The 22,247-nt window shown below is 49.0% G+C and overlaps 2 protein-coding genes across 2 annotated transcripts in view; one reads left to right on the top strand and one right to left on the bottom strand.

The window, feature by feature from the left end:
* DNAH17 (dynein axonemal heavy chain 17) overlaps nt 1-22,247 on the top strand; it is an 87,542-nt gene that overhangs the window by 61,533 nt on the left and 3,762 nt on the right. The window contains exons 61-78 of the mRNA XM_054047581.1: nt 203-318; nt 1,060-1,252; nt 1,947-2,182; nt 3,109-3,231; nt 4,320-4,524; nt 5,466-5,630; nt 5,801-5,941; nt 6,083-6,253; nt 7,954-8,076; nt 9,813-10,006; nt 11,162-11,310; nt 11,465-11,592; nt 12,945-13,172; nt 15,803-15,994; nt 17,164-17,343; nt 17,806-17,988; nt 21,066-21,248; nt 22,048-22,191. Coding sequence (XP_053903556.1) covers nt 203-318; nt 1,060-1,252; nt 1,947-2,182; nt 3,109-3,231; nt 4,320-4,524; nt 5,466-5,630; nt 5,801-5,941; nt 6,083-6,253; nt 7,954-8,076; nt 9,813-10,006; nt 11,162-11,310; nt 11,465-11,592; nt 12,945-13,172; nt 15,803-15,994; nt 17,164-17,343; nt 17,806-17,988; nt 21,066-21,248; nt 22,048-22,191 — 3,054 coding nt within the window. The remainder of the gene's footprint in view (nt 1-202; nt 319-1,059; nt 1,253-1,946; nt 2,183-3,108; nt 3,232-4,319; nt 4,525-5,465; nt 5,631-5,800; nt 5,942-6,082; nt 6,254-7,953; nt 8,077-9,812; nt 10,007-11,161; nt 11,311-11,464; nt 11,593-12,944; nt 13,173-15,802; nt 15,995-17,163; nt 17,344-17,805; nt 17,989-21,065; nt 21,249-22,047; nt 22,192-22,247) is intronic.
* PGS1 (phosphatidylglycerophosphate synthase 1) overlaps nt 18,457-22,247 on the bottom strand; it is a 43,231-nt gene continuing 39,440 nt past the window's right edge. Inside the window, exon 10 of the mRNA XM_054047809.1 lies at nt 18,457-19,904. The gene's annotated coding sequence lies outside the window, so the exon portion shown is untranslated. The remainder of the gene's footprint in view (nt 19,905-22,247) is intronic.

The following is a 22,247-nucleotide window of genomic DNA, read 5'->3' as shown; positions in this document are numbered from 1 at the left end:
TCCATCATTGGTAATAAATGGTTAAACTGTGGATCAGAGAATGGAGCCAAAGGTAAGTGAGACAGATTCCTAGAAGTCTGTGAAGTGCAGACTTGCTTTGTAACAGATACCTGTGCCTGCAGAGCTTTCTCCCTCCTCTGTATCATGTGGCATTCACAGGTGCCATATTGAATAGCTAATTGCAAACATCTTGTTTTTAAAGGACCTAAATGCCAACTTGGCAACTCTCACAGCAGAATTTGAAAAGGCCACAGCTGAAAAAATCAAATGCCAACAAGAGGCTGATGCTACTAACAGAGTCATCACCTTAGCAAACAGGTACAGTGCCACTGCCAACACCCAGCTCATAACGCACGTCCCTGGCACCGGCCAGGACTGTTCAACCACCAGTCTTCAATGTCGGCCGTTTAAGGGTCAGACCTGAGATTCTGTAACATCACCTCCTGGGGGAAGAAACTCTCTCGAATGGTATGAAAGACAAGATGAACGCACTGAAAAATCCCTGAGATGGGCATGATTTCAGTTGCCTCATTTAGGAATGGTCACTTGACGTGAATATGTATCTTTAGTCATTGGTTTAATAGAATTGAAGTTTGTCAGTTTAATATTCAACATTTTCAGTCAATAATGTTCTTCCCAGCAAGAGCTTTGTATCGCTGTCCAGTTACTATCCATTCTGCGCCCCCGGAAGCAATCTCCCCTGCTTATGCCTTCATTCCCCAGACTTGTCCAGCCAGTGGTAGTGCACAACTAGTCGTGAATATTTGTATTTATCTATCTCCGAATATCAGTCACTGGGAAGCTCCATAAGCCACTGAGCCCTCTGGAGACAGCAGCTGTACCATCTTTTTCCAGCATCTCGGAGCTGCAGCCCCAGAAAGCTTTTTGGAGAGCTCACAAGGAAGAGTTTTAAATGGATAAATATGCAGAGCTTATTGATACTTCCAGCCTCTGCAGTTACTTCTAGGAGACACTGTAAATTCTCCAGGCCAGGGCAGGCCCACGGGGTCAAAACTCAGTAATAATAAGATACTTCTCTCCTTTGAAACGTCACTGCAGGCTTGTTGGAGGATTAGCATCGGAAAATGTTCGCTGGGCTGAGTCTGTGGAAAACTTCAGAGAGCAGGAGAAGACTTTGTGTGGAGATGTCCTGCTGATTTCAGCCTTTGTTTCCTATGTTGGCTATTTTACTAAGAAATATCGGACTGAGCTGATGGACAAGTACTGGATACCATACTTAAATGAATTGAAGGTAAATCAGTATAGCACAGGCATAAAGCCAACGGTGTTTGTTTCATGCCACTAGGAAAAGCAATGTAGGCTGAGCATAGGACTGGTATACACAGTTTGTTCACCCCCTTACATTGTATTTGTGAAGATCCTGCAAGGGGTTGTGATTTAGCCTGGCCCATGGCACCTTCTGATGGACTCGGGTAGGTGGGAATGCATTTCAATGCATTTTCAAACGGACTCTAGCCAACAGGGGGCACAGCTGCCTTATCTCAGGCTAGGTCTACACTGGGGGGTGGGGGGGTCGATTTAAGATACGCAAATTCAGCTACGCGAATAGCATAGCTGAATTCGACGTATCCGAGCCAACTTACCCCACTGTGAGGACGGCGGCAAATTGACCGCTGCGGCTCCCCCGTCGACGGCGCTTACTCCTACCTGCGCTGGTGGAGTACGCGCATCGATTCGGGGATCGATTGTCACGTCCCAACGAGACACGATAATTCGATCCCCGAGAGACCGATTTCTACCCGCCGATCCAGGCGGGTAGTGAAGACAAGCCCTCAGAATGGTCTTGGTGTTTTAAGTTTTTAATCACATCTTTGGCCTGTACGTTGTTAAATAATTTCGTGCTCAGTAGTTTGAGATGAGCTAGAGAGAGCCTCACCCACAACCCTAGATCGGCAGGTGCTTCAGAGGTACCTGTTGTGTTGCAGGTGCCAATTCCTGTTACACCAGGGTTGGATCCTTTGAGCCTTCTGACTGACGATGCGGATATCGCTACTTGGAATAACCAAGGGCTGCCCAGTGACCGCATGTCTACCGAAAACGCCACGATTCTGTGCAACACGGAGCGCTGGCCGCTCATTGTGGATGCCCAATTACAAGGGGTCAAATGGATTAAAAACAAATATGGAGAAGAGCTGAAATCAATCAGACTGGGACAGAGAAGGTTTGTTTGGCCACGTTGGTTCTTTACACAGCTGTCTGATAATTTGCCCTCACAATACTCTGCAGAGTTCCTCTGCCGGAAAGACATGCCTTAATGATGAGACCAAGCAGGCAGCGTCAGGTCCAGCAGAACCCTCTCCTTTGACGTTATTTGTGTAAAGAGACACCTGACTGGGTTTATTCTGGGGACTCTTCAGTGCTTGTTTTATGTATCAATTACTATCCTTCATGCCATGTCCTCTGCAGAGCCTCATGGAGAGCATGTGGGGGCGTACGCTCTGCTGTTCCACCATTCCAGAACCAAGGGTACCCTTGCCCCCCGCCCCTCACTTCCTGAGCAGATGTGGAACCCAGTCTTCTCTCTGCTCCAGGATCTGAGCCTCGCCACAGATCTTCTCCCATCCTGCAGGAGGGAGGGGGGTGTTTGGCCCATTAGCCTGTGTGTCAAGAAGTCAGGTCCTCAGCGCACTTGGAGCACTCCAGGTAGCAAGAGAAAGAAGTGTAAGGAAACCAGGTCTCCAGAGCACTCAGACTGCCGGCAGTGAGCCTGGCTGGCTATGTCCTGATGCAGACGGCCGCCTTGGGTCACCTGGGCCAGAGATAAGGGGCTGCTCAGATCCATGCTGCTCGGTCCTTTGTCAGACCCTGTGCATCTGACAGTGCTGGGCCTCCCTGGTCAACGTAGTCTGAATTATTCATTGGATCCTGAGTCTGCAGGTGATGGGCCCCTTTGGATCCTCTATTTGAACAAGGCCTCGGGCTTCTTCAGCCCACGTAGCTCTGTAAAGCTCTGCAGAGAACCAGGATTACCTTGGCAAGCCACCGTGGTGTGTGAGGGTCTGGAGGGTGCTGGTGCTCCTCCCCCTTCGCATAGTGCTTCCTGGGGCAATGTTTGCATGGCTAAGGCTCTTCTCCAATGTGCTGCAGCTATCTGGATATCATTGAGCAAGCTATATCAGAGGGACACCCCCTGATCATTGAGAACATCGGAGAGTCGGTGGAGCCTGTGCTGGACCCTTTGCTAGGCAGGAACACCATCAAAAAGGGAAAGTAAGTGTATTCTCACTCCTCTTGACAAAGGAATCGGAGCTTCTAGCATAGAATCAAAGGGTTGGAAAGGACTGTATGGGTCACTGAGTGTGATCCCCTGCCAAGATGTAGCATTTGCTGTGTCTAAACCATCCGAGACAGATGGCTAGCCAGCCTCTTTGAAAATCCTCTGCTCTGAGCAGTTCAATTTTCAACCCACTGAAATGTGCTGGCAGATTTGGGACCAGACCTTTCTGGGCAGAGCTGTGACTCTCTGACCAGTTTTCCTTCCCTTTTTAACAACCCTTTCCTTGGGGGGATTTTCACTGTCCCTCTTACTGTGTTTTACCACAAGGCTAATTTTCTGGGCCACTGAGTCACGGTTGGTTAATGATTTGAGAGCAGAAGCCTTCACAGGTGCTTGGGCTGCACAATAAAGTGAAATAAACAAGAAGATTTCTTTTGTTTTACACTAAATGGCAGATGCAGGTACACACCCAGCAGTGGGGGGCTTTCCTTGAGAGCTACTCCAAGTGCCCTCACCCCTTGGTCGGTCCCTTCTCCCACTCCTGCTTCTGTGCCCATCTCCAGTCCCTTCTCCGGGCCTTTCCATCTCTCCATTCAAAGCTCTCTGAAAACTCCCTCCTGCTGTGTGACAGGGCTGGGGATGTTAATCATTATTGACTAAGGAGGCTGCCTTAGCACCTGGTCCAAAACCCTCTGACATCCGCAGGAATTTCCCCATTGACCTGTCAGAGCCCGACTGAGTCACTGCTTGATGGGTTTATTGTACTCTGGCCCTCTCTTTGCCGTGCTTTGTCTGAATGGAGACTGTCAGGCTGGCATTTGCAAAGGCATCTCAGGGAGTTAGTTGCTCAAACCTAGCTGCAGTCCAACAGGAGTTGGGCACCTACCTGCCTCCAGCTGCTGGGACAATCCCAGTCCATGCTCTGCTGCAGAGCTGTGTCTTTGTATGTGCTCCAGTAAAGTGGGGCTCAAAGTAACGAATCTCTCATAACTAGCAGTTAGGGCATTGGTAGGAGGGGTAGTGTCTGTGTTGGTTTGTTTAATGCCAAATGGTTTAGCACTTGTTTTGTTCAATTAAACAGATACATTAGGATAGGCGATAAAGAAGTGGAGTACCATCCAGACTTCCGTCTGATTCTGCACACCAAATACTTTAACCCCCATTACAAGCCAGAGATGCAGGCTCAGTGCACTTTAATTAACTTCCTGGTAACCAGAGATGGACTGGAGGATCAGCTGTTGGCAGCAGTGGTTGCAAAAGAGAGGCCAGATCTAGAGCAACTGAAGGTATCGATGCTATTACTGGAGAGAAGGTAGAGCCTGCTGTAACTTTACTTACAGATAGCGAAACACACCTGCTGTTCCAGCCAGACCTACGCTGTTTACAGAAAACTGACTGAGCCCTAATTAGGACTCACTGTCATCTATGCTAGGTACTTTCTCCAGGAAATCTCCAGTGCCAATAAGAGTGATAATGTTCGGATAGATTTGCTCCTTAAATTATAAATATTGGTGTGGATCGCATGTACAACACATGTAACAGTGATCAATAGACAACACATGATCTACTAAAAATTATATCTAATAACTCTACCCCTATAGAAAAGGGAAGCAGCATCAGATCCATTCAACCTCAGCAATCCACACTAGATGGTGGGGTACAATCATTTTTATTTTGATGCATTAAACTGACTATATCATTCTGGAGTTGCAACCCCACCATAACGGGACAGGAGTGTCATTGCCCTGTCTGGTTCTCTATGAAGGTTAGGATGTGTCAGAATGTTGTGATTTAAATATGAAGGGCCTGCCTCTCCCCTGCATTGCAGCCACTTCTGAAAGCGTTTTAGTGGTATTCTCATGTCATGGTGTGGTTAGCAGGCCCAGCTAATATATTTTAAATAAAAGTGTAGCATACACTCCGAGAGAAATGGTAGGTGAGATAATAATCTTTTCCTATCCTGGGACCAACATGACTACAGCAAAATTGTAAACATAGAATACATTCCGTCATTTCTTCAGTGACTTATACAGCCCATAACTACATTATAAACTAAACTGATATGTAAAAGAGCATAAAACCAACAATAGCACCTGCTAATTGGTGCATTATTCCATTGTGCCTGTCCAGGGTACCTAGTTTAAATCACTCCAAACTGATGCTATGAAAGTTTTAGTTGTAAATCCCTTGCTAACTAATTTTCCTCTTTTGTGCATTGATGCTGTAGGCAAATCTCACAAAAAGTCAAAATGAATTTAAGATTTTATTGAAAGAGCTGGAGGACTCTTTGCTTGCCCGCCTCTCTGCTGCATCAGGAAACTTCCTGGGAGACACCGCATTGGTGGAGAATCTAGAGACAACAAAGCAAACAGCCATAGAAATTGAGGAAAAAGTAAGAAAGCTGCCCCAAGGCTCCTGCGGGTTACACTGTGGAACCAGGAGAGTTTCTTTTAGAAAATGAATTTGGTGTCCAACTCCATCAAAGCAGGGGAGAGGACTGGGAGACATGTTGTTTTCCAGGACATACAAAGCTGCTGTAGTAACATTATGTTTGTTTTTAAGGTGAGAGAAGCTAAAATTACAGAAATTAAAATTAATGAAGCTAGAGAAAACTACAGGCCAGCTGCAGAAAGGGCATCCTTGTTGTACTTTATACTGAATGACCTCAACAAAATTGACCCCATCTACCAGTTCTCATTAAAGGTAAGTAACAAATATGGGGCAGACAGTTCTATGTAACTGAACAGATTTTCAAAGAATTCACAAGGGTCATTGTTGCTACAATTCTGAGTGTTTTATTGAAAACAACAATTGGGTCATCCATCTCTAACCGTTTCTGGCTAGGCATTCAATGTAGTCTTTGAGAAGGCCATCCAGCGAACTCCTCCAGCTGAAGACGTGAAGCACCGGGTGATAAACCTAACAGATGAGATCACCTACTCAGTCTTCATGTACACTGCACGGGGACTCTTTGAGAGAGACAAACTCATTTTCATGGCCCAAGTTGCCTTTCAGGTAATACTGGACTCCAGTTAAAATTAGTAGCTAATACAATTTTTCAGATATGTAATACATGGTGGTCTCTTATTTCTGGGGCAAAGCATGTGTCCCCCATATTAGCCTTAATTATTATTATGATGATTTTGTCATGCAAACTTTTACGGCAGAGCTGCAGGGAAAAAACTCCTAGTCGAGGAAGTGTCATAGCCTGTGGGGAGGGGTTTTAGAGTGCGAGCCCACCTGCCCTGGCAGTTCCTGACCTGCAGGGCTGGGTCCAGCTCCTCACTCTGGGCGTTGCAACCCCATGCGCTAGGTCACCACTCCAATCAAATTTGGCCCATCCGCCCCTCTATCTCCAGCTATGGAAAGGTGGAGATACCAGACTCCAGTGGCACTCTGACCACATGGCCCAGCTCTCCATTTCCAGAGCAGAGAGCCAGGCCCACAGGAGCCATCATTGCAAGGGTCACAGACTTTATTAAAATTCCGATTGCCATGAACACTGTGAGCTCCATGCCAAAATTGTAGCTTTAATAATAATCTTCTGGATGGTGTGTAAACGCCCCCTGCTTTACAGTCAGGGCTCAGTCAGTCATGCTCTCACCCGGAGAATTTACATCCTAAAGTTTGAGCCAAAATCCACTGATGTCAATGGAAGATTCCCCCCAGACTTCAGGGGACTTTGGTTCAGGCCCCAACACCTGTATCCACTAGGATGCCTGAGAATGTGCTCAACTGCATTGAACCCCGGGGCCCAGTTCTACCAACACTTGTGAGAGCAGAAGGGACCGTCATGATCGAGCCACTTGTGTAGCACAGAATCTCACTCAGTGATTCCTGCATCAAGCCCTTGTATGGCGCTCTGGTCCCACTGAAGAGAATGGCAAAATGCCTACTGACTTCATTGGGCCAGGGTTTCACCCCAATGCTCAATAGTGGAGTAATCCCATTGCTTTCCAGAGAGCTAGTCGGGTAAGTGAGCGCTGAGCCGTGTTGGCAGGATTGGGCCTGCACACGTGGGGAGGGGCAGAGTTGAGATGCTCTGGGAGAACGCAGGGTAGCAATTGTTCCTGGGAGAAGTGAGTTGGAGGTGGGGAGAGGTGCTTGGCGGGCTGCTCCAAGTGTGTGTGAGAGTGAAGCGAAGAGGAGGAGACTGGGGCAGGCGGGAAGGGGCTGTCATGGTCAGAGCAGCAGGAAAGGGGTGACCCTTATGGCTGCACTGGGTAGAGTAGGGGGGAGAAGCAGGAAGGTGACCGATCCAGCTGGCAGTAATGATCCAAATGGAATGCTAGTGCAGACAAAGCCACAGGGGTTCCTCCCTTCATTGTAGCCCCATCATTGGTCCCAGTGGGCTTGTCTTGGTGGGCCAACAGCCTTCTCCAGTGCTGCTGCTGTTACGCATTTAACATTTACAGTGGCATCGCGCCAAGAGGCCAGCCAGGTCCCTGCCCCATTGTGCGAGGCTTTGTACAAACGCAGTAAACGTGGCTCTGCCCACAGAGAGTTCCACTGCCAGAGCCTGAGGGGTCCAGCCCATTTCCTCCGAGAGCCCATGCATCTGCACCACTTCTGCAATGTCCATTTTCCCAGCACATGTGAGCACAGGGCTTGTGACACACAGCAGTTCTGCTAACAACTCACGCTGGTCAGAAATGGATTATGTAACCTTGGGCAAGAGGCCTAACATTGCATTGTAATCTCTGCTTTCTCATCAGGTCTTGCTAATGAAGAAAGAAGTGAACCCGGTTGAACTGGACTTTCTTTTGCGCTTTCCGTTCAAGGCTGGACTGACGTCCCCTGTGGATTTCTTACAATCTCAAGGTTGGGGAGGAATTAAGGTGTGTCTGAAGAATGTAACATTTTGTACAAAATCTTGTGTTGTAAACACTACACAGAATAGACTAAGACACTGCACTGTGGAAGTCAGTAAACCAGGCCACACTATTGTGAGCCCACTAATATGCAGGTTGAAACAGGAGACAGGATAAGTTTAATAATGCTGGAGATTATTGGTTAAACTAACACCCTTGGGAGTTGTAGCTCTTAAAAATGCTGCTGTGGAACAGTCACATTATTGGAATATTTCTCTAAAAATAATGTTGATTAGAAAACCCCTAATCAAATAATCAGCTAATCACCAAAGTAGCCACCATAGCAGAAGGTGGCACGAGAAGCAGTCAATTTTGCAGCACTGTGTAACCCAGCATCACTTGGGAAGGCATCTTCGCGTTGGTGTCGTTTGAAAGCTAAGAAGCCAGGCTTTGAGGTGTTTCCGGGCAGCGGCTAATGTCCCTTTTGTTTGTGAAAGTATCGGCGTTAAAATCAACATTGTTCATGTTTGTTTGACTGGCCCCTGAGTTACGGATGTTGCCCAGTAGATACACACAGCCATGTGGCAGCTCTCCGCTGCACTGTATGCCTCTGCTCCACACTGGGACCTCCCATTGGCTTCAGTGGGCATGTGCTGGAGAGAGCCACGGTTTCACTCCTAGAGAATAAGGCAAGTCAGAGTCAACAAATGGAATAAGATCTAGAGGGAGAACATGACGGTGTTAAAAAATACCGATCCTGATGTTGAGAGTTTAAAAATGATACTTTCAACACAAATATTATCCTTCCCTTTCTTGTGCCTACACTGCCTCCCTGGCTGGGCCAGCACCAGGGGCGGCTCCAGGCACCAGCGCACCAAGCGCGTGCCTGGGGCGGCAATCCGCAGGCGGCGGCCTGCCGGTCGCTGTGGGGGCAGCAGTCAGGGAGTCTTCGGTGACATGCCTGCGGGAGGTCCAACGGTCCCCCGGCTTCGGCGGCAATTCGGCGGCGGGTACGCCGAAGCCACGGGACCGGCGAACCTCCCACAGGCATGTCGCCGAAAGCTGCCTGACTGCCGTGCTTGGGGCGGCAAAATACATAGAGCCGCCCCTGGCTAGCACCACCAGCTGTGCCACGTCAGTAGCTTAGACACCTCTTCTATGCTTCAGACATGTCTACCTCTTAAGTTTCTCCTATACATACCACTATTAGCTGTCTCCAAAGATGGTTTCTGGCTGGAGGGAAGGTGAACATGGATCACCATTATCACAGCAGACCCTTCATGTGCCTCTCATTTCTTGCATAATTGCACAGCCTAAATTGTTAGCATATTTTGGGCGCATCACAAAATCTCCACCTGCTCCACAAGAACCCCCAAGCCTCCACAACAGGAATCCAATGCTAACCACATCTTACCTTATTTTTCTCAGATGGCAGCAAATATCTTGATTATTTCAGTGTTCAACAGAGTATCTGAGTATCTTTATACTGAAAGCTCACAGCCTAGGCATGATGCCACAGAAAGCTGTAGGCAGTGATTTTACATCACTTAAATTAACTTTAAATAAAAATAAAAGGCTACCAGATGTTGGGCTAGAGCATGTAACTGGCAACAGTTTGTACGAAACACTCAGCACTTGAGTCTACTGTCAGCCACACCTGTGAAAAGCCACAATGTCTCCAGCAAGTCAATCCCACTGGGTCACAGAGCAGGAGGAGGCACTAGAACACATAAGCAGCTGGTCCTTTTTTCCTGTATTTGAAGGTCCTCTCAGATATGGATGAGTTCAAGAATTTAGACAGTGACATTGAAGGTTCGGCAAAGCGATGGAAAAAATTTGTTGAGTCGGAGGCGCCAGAGAAGGAAGTGTTCCCGAAGGAGTGGAAGAATAAATCAGCTCTGCAGAAGCTGTGTATGATGAGGTGCATGAGGCCAGACAGAATGACCTACGCAGTCAGGTATTCTCTCGTGATCCTGGAGGGACCCGTGCCGTCAGTGCCCAGAAGGGTCTTGGCAAGCCTACGCGGAGTGATTCTGGGGAGGCATTTCACGGTGGTGCAGTAGAAATGGGACATGATGGAGCGTGCAGCTGTGCAGTAACTACACCTGCCTGCGGCATGGGGATGAGGCACAGAGCTGACGGCATGCGGCCTGTCGCATGGTAATAGGCTTCCAAAAGGGCGTTTGAAAAAGGGGGGTTATGGTTGTTCGTCCGCTTGTGAAGAGCCAGCCTGTCCTGTGGGACATGTGCCCAGAGACATCCAGCTTCCGGCACCCATGCCACACCAGCGCCCGTGGTGGTCCTGAACGTGTGCCATGTACCCCAACACCTCAGCTTCATCCTTTCTGCAGCCAGCTCTAACCGCAGAGACCTCCTCTACGCCCACTGCAATTGCTAGGGCTTCCCGCCCCAGCCCCGCTGTGTATCTAGAGCAGACACTTGTTGAGGTTGTTGTTCAACTAGAACTCGGCAGAACACTCTCGTTTGGCCCAGGCTGCCCTGGCAGATGGCAATGCTGAGGGGGAACACTGAAGGGATGTATAAAGTCACTGGAGGTGTGGAGCTACCCTCTTTATGGTGGGGATGGGAACTCTCTTGCCTGTGCAAGTGTAACACCTACAGACCCCGGTTGTCAGCGGCTGGCATCAAACCTGGAGCCTCTACAGCCTGAGCTAGAGCCGGCTCATTAATCTCTCTCACTAAGTGGTCTTGGTGCCACCAGGTGGGACAGAACACCATACCCAGGAGATGTGTGGGTTACACAAGCTAAAGGTTCAAGGTGACAATGGTGTAGATCTGGCCCAGATACTTTCCTTAGAAGTGCTCCAGGCATGCTGTGTAATCCAGTTTTTCTGTTATCCGCTCTTCTCTGGGATTTCCTTGCTCGGATTAAATTTTTGTGCATTATTTTGATTTGCAGCTCCACTCTCTGCCCTTAACACCTACTGAGCCATTGTAGGAACATTTTCTGTTTTCATACAGTACTTAAAACCTATGCCCTGATCTGCCTTCGAGGCTAACTGTAGAAACACATGGCCTAGCCCTGCAAGTTATTTGTAATAAATCGGATAAAAAGTCTGGGACTAATTGTGCATCAACTTCTTTTTCACAGAAACTTTGTGGAAGAGAAGATGGGAAGTAAGTTTGTAGAAGGCAGAAGTGTTGAATTTTCTAAATCATATGAAGAGAGCAGCCCATCCACTGCAATATTCTTTATCCTCTCTCCAGGGGTTGACCCACTGAAAGACGTAGAGGCACTGGGTAAATCAATATTCCCCTTCACTAACAGTAGGGTCTGTAGCAGGGTAGTCATGGAAGACGTTATCAATAAAGAGCAGACACTGCGTGCAATTTTTGTATTTTTATTTATTTTTATTTGTTTAATTTTAATGTGTTCCTGTGGCTTCCCCCCCAGGAAGAAAGCTAGGCTTTACCATCGACAACGGCAAAATCCATAATGTGTCTCTAGGGCAAGGACAGGAAGTTGTGGCAGAAAATGCCCTGGATGTGGCTGCTGTTCAAGGACACTGGGTCATTCTGCAGGTATTAGACGCATCATTGCATTGTCGGTTCTCTGCTGTAGCTTTGTGGGTTCTGTCGTGATCTAATAGTATTTAGAGCAGCCCATTCTACATTCAGAAATTCTCCATGTCGGTGCAAAGAGTTCTACATAACGCACGTTGTTCAAAAGTCCTGCCTCTCCTCTCAAAGTGAACTGTCCTTTCCTAAATGCATTACCTCGCGCTTGTCTGTATTGAATGCCTTCAGCCATCATGTTACCCAACTTCCTGGTTGGTTAGATTCTGGAGTACATCACCTCTCTACCTCATCACCTGCCACCCAGCATGATTTGCTGCATCTGATCTTTAACTCCCATGGGCCAGCAGAAGCTAAGACCACTGTGGCGGTAGGCAGTGCATTAGGGCCCCGGAGAATGGCTAGCCATCCAGCTGATACAGCAGCACAGTGCTGGGAGAAGCATGTCCTGTATAGCATCTAGTAAAGGACGTCTAATGTTTCAGTGAAAAACACTGGCGAATACGCCATCACTTGGGAAGCTTTAAACCAAGGCTTGATTTCTTTCTAAAGAGGTGCTCTACATCAGTGGTTCTCAACCAGGGGTATACGTACCCCTGGGGGTACACAGAGGTCTTCCGGGAGTACATCTCCTCATCTGGAGATTTGGCCAGTTTTACAACAGGCTACACAAAAAGCACCAGCAAAGTCAGTACAAACGACAGTTTCATACAATGACTCGTGTATACTGTTCTGTGTACTGTACACTGAAATTTAAGTACAATATTTATATTCCAGTTGATTTATTTTAGAATTATATGGTTAAAAAGGAGAAAATAAGCAATTTTTCAGTAATAGTGCGCTGTGACACTTGTATTTTTGTAAGCAAGTAGTTTTAAAGTAAGGTGAGACTTGGGCTATGCAAGACAAATCAGACTCCGGAAATGGGGACAGTCGTCTGGAAAGGTTGAGAGCCACTGCTCTACGTCCACCAGAAGTTGTGGCCTATGTTATGCGGGAGGACAGACTGGATGCTGCTCATGGTCTCTTCTGGCCTTCCAGGCTATTCATCCAAATGTTAAAAGATGATGATGGGTACAAACCCTAGGAGACTGACTACAGTATTTGGTGGGCAGCTTCCACTGACCTGCGTCAAATCTAAACAGGTGATTATGTCACCAGAGGAAGCATGGGGCCTTGTCAGTGTATCACATCCCAATGAAACAACAGGGAACAACTCAGGGCTGCTAGGCCTAAGAGATGTGAAATAGCATCACCTCCTCCAGCACAGCACTTCCCACCTAGCACTGTGAGGGACTTCGGCCGTACGGGATTCAAATTTAGGAGCAAGAAGTAAAGTCAAATTGTGTGTGTTGCAGAATATCCACCTGGTTGCAAAGTGGCTGAGCACTCTGGATAAGAAGGTTGAGAGATATAGCATTGGCAGCCACGAGGATTACAGGGTGTTCATGAGTGCAGAACCTGCTCCCACTCCAGACTCGCATATTATTCCTCAAGGACTCCTCGAAAATGCCATTAAAATTACCAATGAGCCACCAACTGGCATGCATGCTAACTTGCACAAAGCACTGGATCTCTTTACTCAGGTATTCAGATGACAGGATTGATTTTTTGGTTGTTTTTTTTTTTAAGCTGTTTGGGTTTGTTTTGTTGTTGTTTTATACTTTTTTTCTGCAGTCACAGCTCTTTATTAGAAGTTGTAAGGCCTCTCTCTTTTCGGGCTTTTCTCCCCAGGAGAGAGAGTGCAGCCTGCCTAGGAAATGGATTTCTTAGAGTCTAGACTCATAGTTTACCCCTAAGTCATCTAGTCTGACTCCTCTTAGCTCTGTTCTTTTCAGTGCACTAGTTCATACTGATGCCCTTCATAAAGGCATCTTCGCCACATTGGCATTAATTACAGGGCTTTTTCAAAGGTTTTTGCGTGCTTTCTGCATTGTACTGGAAAAGGTACCCTTGTGATGTCCACTAAAGATCTCTGGGTGTTCCTAGTATCAGTGTTCCCATAACATAAGATTTTACTAGGGACAGAGCAAATTTGTAATCTTTACAGTCCTGTTCAGCAATATTAAAAAATAATTAAATGTAAAGCTGCTAGTGATGGGGATGTTAAGAGGTGAGATCATGCCAAGCCTGTCTGATTATACAGGTTTCAGAGTAACAGCCGTGTTAGTCTGTATCCGCAAAAAGAAGAACAGGAGGACTTGTGGCACCTTAGAGACTAACAAATTTATTAAAGCATAAGCTTTCGTGGACTACAGCCCACTTCTTCGGATGCATAACATGCTTTCGATGCTTTCGGGTCCACGGAAGCTTATGCTCTAATAAATTTGTTAGTCTCTAAGGTGCCACAAGTACTCCTGTTCTTTTTTCTGATTATACAAGCACTGTACTGCAGCTGTGTGTTTTGCCTGGCTGCAAGTTTCTATTTGTAGGCTAATATACTATAGTCTGTCATTGCAAGAGTCATTTCTTCTCTGCCTGTAAATAATAGAAAATTGCAGCATGCTATGGTGTGTACCTTTAGAATGTTCCACAGCCAGTTCCAGAACTGGTAGAATCTTTCCACCAGGTGAAGCTTTTTAAGGGCCCTACTGCCCTTGGCCTTCAAAGACACAGGTACTAAGTGCAGGGAAGGGCCCTTCACCACAGATGAGGTCTCCAATTTATTAATAGAGCGCAGCATTCTTGTTGAGTGTTTTGGGATTGTACAGGTGTTTCGCTTACTGGTGTTCTCCAAACTGTCTGAATTGGTTTCACACTACATGATACAGCAGGCCTGCACAATACGCGACCCACGTGGGCCCACTGTGCGGCCCGCGGGCAAGCGGTGGGGGGCGGTTTCCGGGTTCACCCCCTGCCCGGGGTGCCCGACCTCACAGCCCCGTACGCTGCGCTCTGACCGCCCTGACAGTCAGAAGCGCGGCAGCCAGGTTCTCCCCCTGCCGGGGCAGGGGGGCCCGACCTCCCCCACCCCTGGGCAGGGGGCGAACCCGGCAGCTGCGCTTCTGACTGTCAGGGCGGTCAGAGCGCAGCGCGTGGGGCGGTGAGGTCGCCCCCTCCCCCCCCACGTCTCCGTCTCCCGCTCCTCCTGCCTGGCGTCCAGCGTCACTTCCGGGGCTGCTGAGGCGGGAAGCACTGGGCACGAGGCAGAGCCGGCAAGTCCGAGCGAGGGGAGAGGCACCCGGCCTGGGCTCGAGCCGCAGCTCACGGGGGCTGGGGTCAGGGGGATTCCCAGCTCAGAGGGGCTGGGCTAGGAGCTGAGGTCAGGGCTGGGTGGGGGATGGGGTCGGGGGGTGCTTAGCTCAGAGGGGCTGTGCTCGGAGCTGGGGGTCAGGGCTGGGGGGATTGGGGGGACGGGGTTCGGCGTGGCTGGGGGGGTTGGGAGGGGACGGGGTTCGGCGGCACTGGGGGGAGAGGGGGGCCTGTTTCAGCACGGCCGGGGGGTTTCGGCCCTCAGCTATTTTCTTTGGAGTAATATGGCCCTCGCCGCTTTACGAGTTGTGCAGGCCTGTGATACAGTGTAAGCTACGTACTGGCTAGGAGAGCAGAGGGATGACTAGGTAACTTGGACTTGCTTAGAAGAAAACATGGCAGGGTTTATACTTAACGCTTTTTTCCTATATCTGAGCATTGTTGGGCCTGGTGCAAAAGATGAGCTTCTGAAAGGAAGAATTGTAGGTCACCTTGGTGTGCCTAAGTATCAGAGACAATACAGATAATGCAGTTCTAGGAAGAAGACTGATCAAAATATGCCTCTACTGCCTGCTTCTGAAGCACCACAACTAACCTTTCACAGAGCCGTGTGACCAGTAGCTGTAGTAGTAATTACTATGATTGAGATTTTGGTTATTTTTAACTCACTGATAGAGTGCAAGAGTTTAAAACGAGCAGACAGTTAGAATTAAGAGGTCATTTCTCATCAGATTATAAACACATCACATTAAGGTGTGTGGACGAGGCCAGGAGTTTCCCTCTCACACATTTCAATGTACTATGAGTAAATTCTGGGCAAGCAGCAGTGAATGTTGCTGAGCCTACACGTGAGCTTTTGAGAGCGTGCGTAAGCTGAGACACCTACGTGCACTTTGTGGTAAAGAAGGTTCAGCTCCGTCTTTGCTGGCTAGTTGTGAGAAGTTGTTTTTATATTCAGACACCCATTGGGGACATTTCCTCTTCTGCACACAAGCATGTTCTTTTCCTCTTTCTTCTGCTTTAGGACACTTTAGAAATGTGCACCAAAGAAATTGAATTCAAGTGCATCTTGTTTGCTCTCTGCTACTTTCATGCGGTGGTAGCTGAAAGGCGTAAGTTTGGTGCGCAGGGCTGGAATCGGTCTTATCCTTTCAACAATGGAGATCTGACTATATCCATCAACGTGCTGTATAATTACCTGGAGGCTAATGTCAAGGTTAGAACGTGCTTGTTTAACATCGGCAAGTCAGACTGATTGTCCCCAGGTTACAAAAAGCAGCACTACAGGGGAAACGCAGGGTGCTGCTTAGACCTGCCCTTCGTGCCCCCCTCCCAGCCTCCTGCCTTAGAGGTTTTTAAGGCCCAGCTTGACAAAGCCCTGGCTGGGATGATTTAGTTGGGGATTGGTCCTGCTTTGAGCAGGGGGTTGGACTAGATACCTCCTGAGATCCCGTCCAACCCTGATATTCTGTGATTCTATGATTCTTGGGTTGGGGGAGCATTGTGGAAGCACAGGGCTCCAACAACCTTTGGACTGAAGAAGGCTCTGCCGGGGGCTCCTTGACCCCTGACTGCCCCAACCCTTATCTACACCCCCGCCCCCAGACAGACCCCCGGGACTCTCACGCCCCATCCAACCTCTCCCCACCCCCTGACAGACCCCTACCCCCAGAACTCCCGACTCATCCAATCCTCCTCCGGGACGCCCCTTACCACCATGCCGCTGGAGCCGCTGGCGCCAGGTGGAGGCAAAACAGCTGCCAGGCTGCAGAGCGCACAGCCCCACCCCCGCAGAGTGCTGAGGCGGGGGGGGAAGGGGCTCTGGCTGCTGGAGGCCAATGGGAGCAGCTCAATCAAACCCAGCCGCCCAATCAGCCGCGCCGCACTCTGCATGGGGGAAAGGGGAGGGGAAGGGAGGGGAGGGGGAACAATCCCGGACCTTTTACCCTTATTACCAGTTCCTCCTGGACGGCTATTTAAAGACAAAAAAGCCGGACATGTCTGGGGAAATATGGACAGATGGGAACCCTAAGCACACTCCCGGCCTTATGGAAGTGGCAAAAGCTTAATTAAATTCAGTTGGGATGAAAAGAGACATGATCTAGAGGCAAGGCTCATCCGCCACTCTGGGGGGCTGTCTTTGTGCTGGGGAAGGGGTGAAATCCCCAGTGAACATGGTCAAGAAAGTGACGGCTCCATGCTGCTCTTCCCCCCCGATGTTGATGCTGAGCTGTTCATGTGTGACTGACTCCAAGGGCTCGCTCCTTGCATGGTGAGGGCACAGCAAAGCTAACTTGACATGTGAAGCTTCCCGCTGCTGTCTGGGACTTTTCAGAACACGCATTCTATAGAAATCACTTTGCACTGAGTCGGCATCTTGTCTAGGTTCCATGGGACGATCTTCGCTATCTCTTTGGTGAAATTATGTATGGGGGACACATCACAGATGACTGGGATCGCAGGTTGTGTAGAACTTACCTGAGAGAATACATCCGGGTGGAGATGCTGGAGGGAGAAATGGCCTTGGCTCCAGGGTTTTTAGTTCCACCCAACTCGGATTACAAGGTGAGGAAAGGCTCTTCTCTTCTATGGGGAGAGAGCTCCACAGTTCACTGCAGCTGTCAAAAGGCTGTGGCTCTCTTGGGGATGTATGTGTGATAAGAGCACTGCCTTGCAAAACCTGTAAAGAACCCTGTAAAGATGACATAAGGAGACACTGGGGAGAGTCCATGGAAACCTGGAGAGATTCCCAGAGGGAGAGTGGCAGGACAAGAAAAAGCAGTTCAGTAATAAACCAGGAGAAAGCTGAGGAAGGACATGAGTAAAAACTTCTTAGGGAGGGAGGGCAGTAGGTCTACGGCACCCTCAGTGGGAGACTGAGAGATGGTTTAGATATTCTCCAGGCGGGAACACCAAAGACTCCTAGTCCATGATGGAGTGGGGCTAGATGAGCCCAAAGGTCTTAAAAGCCTCGTCTAGGAATAGGGGTCTAGTCACTCAGTGTTTGCTATCTGCCCTGTCTTTTAGGGTTATCATGAATACATTGATGAGAACCTCCCCCCAGAGAGCCCGTACCTTTACGGGCTCCACCCCAATGCCGAAATTGGCTTCCTCACTGTCACGTCTGAAAAGCTTTTCCGTACAGTTCTGGAGATGCAGCCTAAGGAGTCTGATGCTGGAGGCGGGACGGGTGTGTCCCGAGAGGAAAAGGTAGGAAACGTTTCTGTCCTTTGGTGCTAACCAGGAATTCATCTGCTGCGGGTTTGTTCTCAAAGAAACAAACACACCAACTAAGGGGAGGCTCCATACTGTAACAGCCTCATCTCCCGCCAGTGACAGAACCTCCAACGGTCTCTTAAGCACATTTGTGCCTCAGTGCTCCTGACCAAGTTCTCCCTCCCACCGTTACCATGGACTAGCACAGTAACTGAACAGGGGCACGCCTGCCTACGGCTGCAGAGAGTTGCAGCCTCCTGCATTATTCAGTAGGGCAGTGTAGCGAGGCGGTGGGATACCCCACAGCCCCGCTGAGGGCTGAACCTCCCCTAACACCAACGTGGGCGGAGCCACTGGGTCCGGCGCCCGCCCCTCAGAGGTCACGGCGCCGACCCGGAAGTATAAAAGCCCGCTTGCAGAGCTCAGTGGAGAACAAGCCGGTGGAGAGAGCAGACATCTGTGGCTGAGCGCCCGCTTGGGAGACAGCAGCAGGCCGGCCAAGCCTACCCCTCGCCCGGTACCCTGAGGAGGACTGGCCAAGCCTGCCCCTTTCCAGTTACCCCGAGGAGGAGCCGAGCCTGCCCCTTTCCAGCTATCCCGAGGAGGAGCCGAGCATATCCTTCGTTTCCTACCCAGAGGAACCGATGCTGGTGGAGAGCACCGAGGACACTAGTACGGCCCAGGTACCCTACGAGGGGGAGTGTGGAAGTAGCCCGAGGGCAGCTGACCCCAGTCTGGCTGCTGCACGGCCAGAGCCTATGTCAGTGTGTTGCGGCCAGGATCCCCACTGACAGCAGCGAGTTTCCGCCGCTACTAGGGCCCCGGGCTGGGACGCAGTGGAGTGGGAGGGCCTGCGTCCCCCCTGCCACCCACACCTTGGGTGGCAGACTCCCCCTTTTTTCCCTGGCCTAGAGAGGCTGGGACCTCTTGCTCCTTGACCCAACCCCTGCTTAAGGGCCTGGGCTCCAGACTGCATGATTACTGCTCTGCCCTGATTGAGGGCTCATCCCCTGCTTACGGGCCTGAGCCCCTAACCGTGTGTTTGCTGTCCCACACTACCGCTGGACCAGGACTGACGGCAGACCAGAGCGAGGCGGTGGGATACCCCACAGCCCTGCTGAGGGCCAAACCTCGGCAGAGACTATTACAGGCAGGAGAGAGAGGAAATGGTTAATCTCTTTGGCTTCCTTTTTCCAAAGCTACAACCCCTCCTCCAGCTGCACTGGCTGGCAGCCACTTTCCATCGCCTCAGGTCCTGCACTCAGCTTTGCAAGAGCCCTAAAGCATCTGGGAGCTGCTCACCCCCACCGCTGGGCATAAAGAGACAGTGGGACCAGAGTTCCCAAAGCACATTATCCACCTGCGTTTTGGATCCAGAGTTCTACTAGCAGGAAGGGCATATCAAGTGGGGTCCTGCAAGGATCAGTTCTGGGTCTTGTTTTGTTCACTCTCTTCATCAGTGATTTAGATAACGGCATAGAGAGTACACTTATAAAGTTTGTGGACGACACCAAGCTGGGAGGGGTTGCAAGTGCTTTGGAGGACAGGATTGAAATTCAAAATGATCTGGACAAACTGGAGAAATGGTCTGAAGTAAATAGGATGAAATTCAATAAGGACAAATGCAAAGTACTCCACTTAGGAAGGAACAATCAGTTGCACACATACAAAATGGGAAATGACTGCCTAGGAAGGAGTACTGCGGAAAGGGACCTGGGGTCATAGTGGCTCACAAGCCAAATATGAGTCAACAATGTAACACTGTTGCAAAAAAGCAAACATCCTTCTGGGATGTAATAGCAGGAGAGTTGTAAACAAGACACGAGAAGTAATTCTTCTGCTCTACTCCGCACTGATTAGGCCTCAACTGTAGTATTGGGTCCAGTTCTGGGTGCCACATTTCAGGAAAGCTGTGGACAAATTGGAGAAAATTCAGGGAAGAGTAATAAAAATGATTAAAGGTTTAGAAAACATGACCTCTGAGGGAAGACTGTAAAAAAATTGGGTTTGTTTAGTCTGGAGAAGAGACAACAGGGCGGGAGGGGGAACATGATAACAGCTTTCAAGTACCTAAAAAGTTGTTACAAGGAGGAGGGAGAAAAATTGTTGTTCTTAACCTCTCAGGATAGAACAAGAAGCAATGGGCTTAAATTGTAGCAGGGGAGGTTTAGGTTGGACATTAGGAAAAGCTTCCTGACTGTCAGGGTGGTTAAGCACTGGAATAAATTGCCTAGCGAGGTTGTGGACTCCATCACTGGAGATTTTTACGAGCAGGTTAGACAAACACCGGATGGTCTAAATAATACTTAGTCCTGCCTGGAGTGCAGGAGATGGGACTGGAAGACTTCTCAAGGTCCATTCCAGGCCTACAAGTCTATGATTCTAGCACTGCACCTGTAAAATAATGAATATTACTAGTGATGTGGGGAGTTTGCTCAGTTACTGTACTTTGAGGTAGGTGGCAGAGAGTACTTATGGGCTGATTATGAGCAGGTGAAATTTGTAATCATAAAAATGAAACGCAGGCAGCTGCTAAACCTCATCTTCCCCAGAACAATCTGTCTTTAAGGCTGCATTCCACTTCTTTGTTGACCTCTGCTCATATCCCTTTGGCTGCCAATAAACAGGTATGTGGCGCGTACAACATGCAAAGCATGTGGTCACAGTGGGCTATATCCTAATCAGGCAGTGGATATTGCAGCCATTCCCCTGGGTGAGCTGAAAGGTGCTGGGTTCTTGCTGTACCATGCCACTCAGCCACAGAGTCATGGGAGCAGCACCAGCTTCGTTACTTAATGGAACAGGAGCCACTTCAACCCTTGATGGTTTTGAGCGCCAGCCTGTGGAGGGGCAAGTCCGGCCTTGCCCAGTTTGCTCTCTTGATTCTAAGGCTCTGGTGGACTCTACAGACCAAGTTCATTTGCCAATTTAATTCTAGGCTATTAAAGGTTAGTGATAAATTCTTTCAGGAGACTGAAAATGTTAAATCAGTGGAAGAACAACGTTTTACATGCCCTGTACGTGGAATTTGTTCCCTTGCTAAAGATGTTTGATGGTGTTACGTATTACAGGTCAAGCAAGTCCTAGATGAAATCATTGACAAGCTACCCGAACCATTTAATATGCTGGAAATCATGGCTAAAGCAGCAGAGAAGACCCCGTATGTCGTGGTAGCCTTTCAGGAATGTGAAAGAATGAACATCTTGACAAATGAAATGAGACGCTCTTTGAAAGAGTTAAATTTGGGGCTGAAGGTGTGTGACATCGATACTGTTTTACACCATGGTAGTAACTTCGGTAAGGTTGTTGGGTTGTGTGTGTGTGTTTGGGTTTTTTCAATATACCAGCCTTTACAAAGTCAGTGGAACTAAATGTTCAATTCAGGTTTAGTACCAAGGTAATGTGAGCTGCTGGATTACTATGAGTTTCTCTTCTTCTGCCACCCACTACAACTTACATTCTAACTACAGGTCATTCTAAGGCAGCCAACACTACTCTCTCCTTCATTGTGACTCCTGCAGGTTTGCGGCAGCCTAAAAGCTGAGTGCGCAGGTGCACATGCACAAAGGGACAAACACCTACACTGAGGGAGACTGAGCCAGATTGCAGAGGCCATGGGATGATGGGCAGTTGCTTCTGCTGAGATAGCCTTTGAGGCCTTAGGTCAGCACTGAAAAGGCACATGTAAGACAGGCTATGTCCCAGTTGCCTAAAATGCTGGCTTGTTTCCAAAAAAAATAGCAAAGCTGCTCTGTGTCCCCACCAATACTTCTCAGGGAAGAAATCTCTAACAGGAATTTGAACTCCCTTGGACTTGCTGTAGAGCCCCAGGCGTAAGGGATGGGGCCCTCTCTGTTGGCGGAGACTAAAGACAGACCCAGGGCTGATGGAAAATGCCCTGTCAGTAAACCAAGCTTTAATGTTCCCAACTCCAGAACCAGTCGCTGAGCCCTTTGTGACCGACCTGCAGGGTGCCATCTTGGCGAGAGCTTTGCTCTCATCACAGTGGGCCAGTTCTTGCTTAACTAAAGCACGGTTCTTTTCCTTTCGAAGGGGGAGCTGACAATCACAACAGACATGGAGGATTTGTCTAATGCTCTCTTCTATGACAACGTGCCCGAATTCTGGACAAACCGGGCCTACCCCTCCTTACTTGGCTTGGGAGCCTGGTATGCTGACCTACTGCTCCGGGTCCGGGTGAGTCTGCTACACCTCCAGCCTCTCTTCATGGCTCTTCGTGGGCCAAAGATCTC

Source organism: Malaclemys terrapin, chromosome 13 (genome assembly GCF_027887155.1).
Source record: "Malaclemys terrapin pileata isolate rMalTer1 chromosome 13, rMalTer1.hap1, whole genome shotgun sequence".
NCBI lineage: Eukaryota > Metazoa > Chordata > Testudines > Emydidae > Malaclemys > Malaclemys terrapin.
Note: the sequence above shows the minus strand (reverse complement) of the source record. Positions and strands in the feature narration are given on the sequence as shown.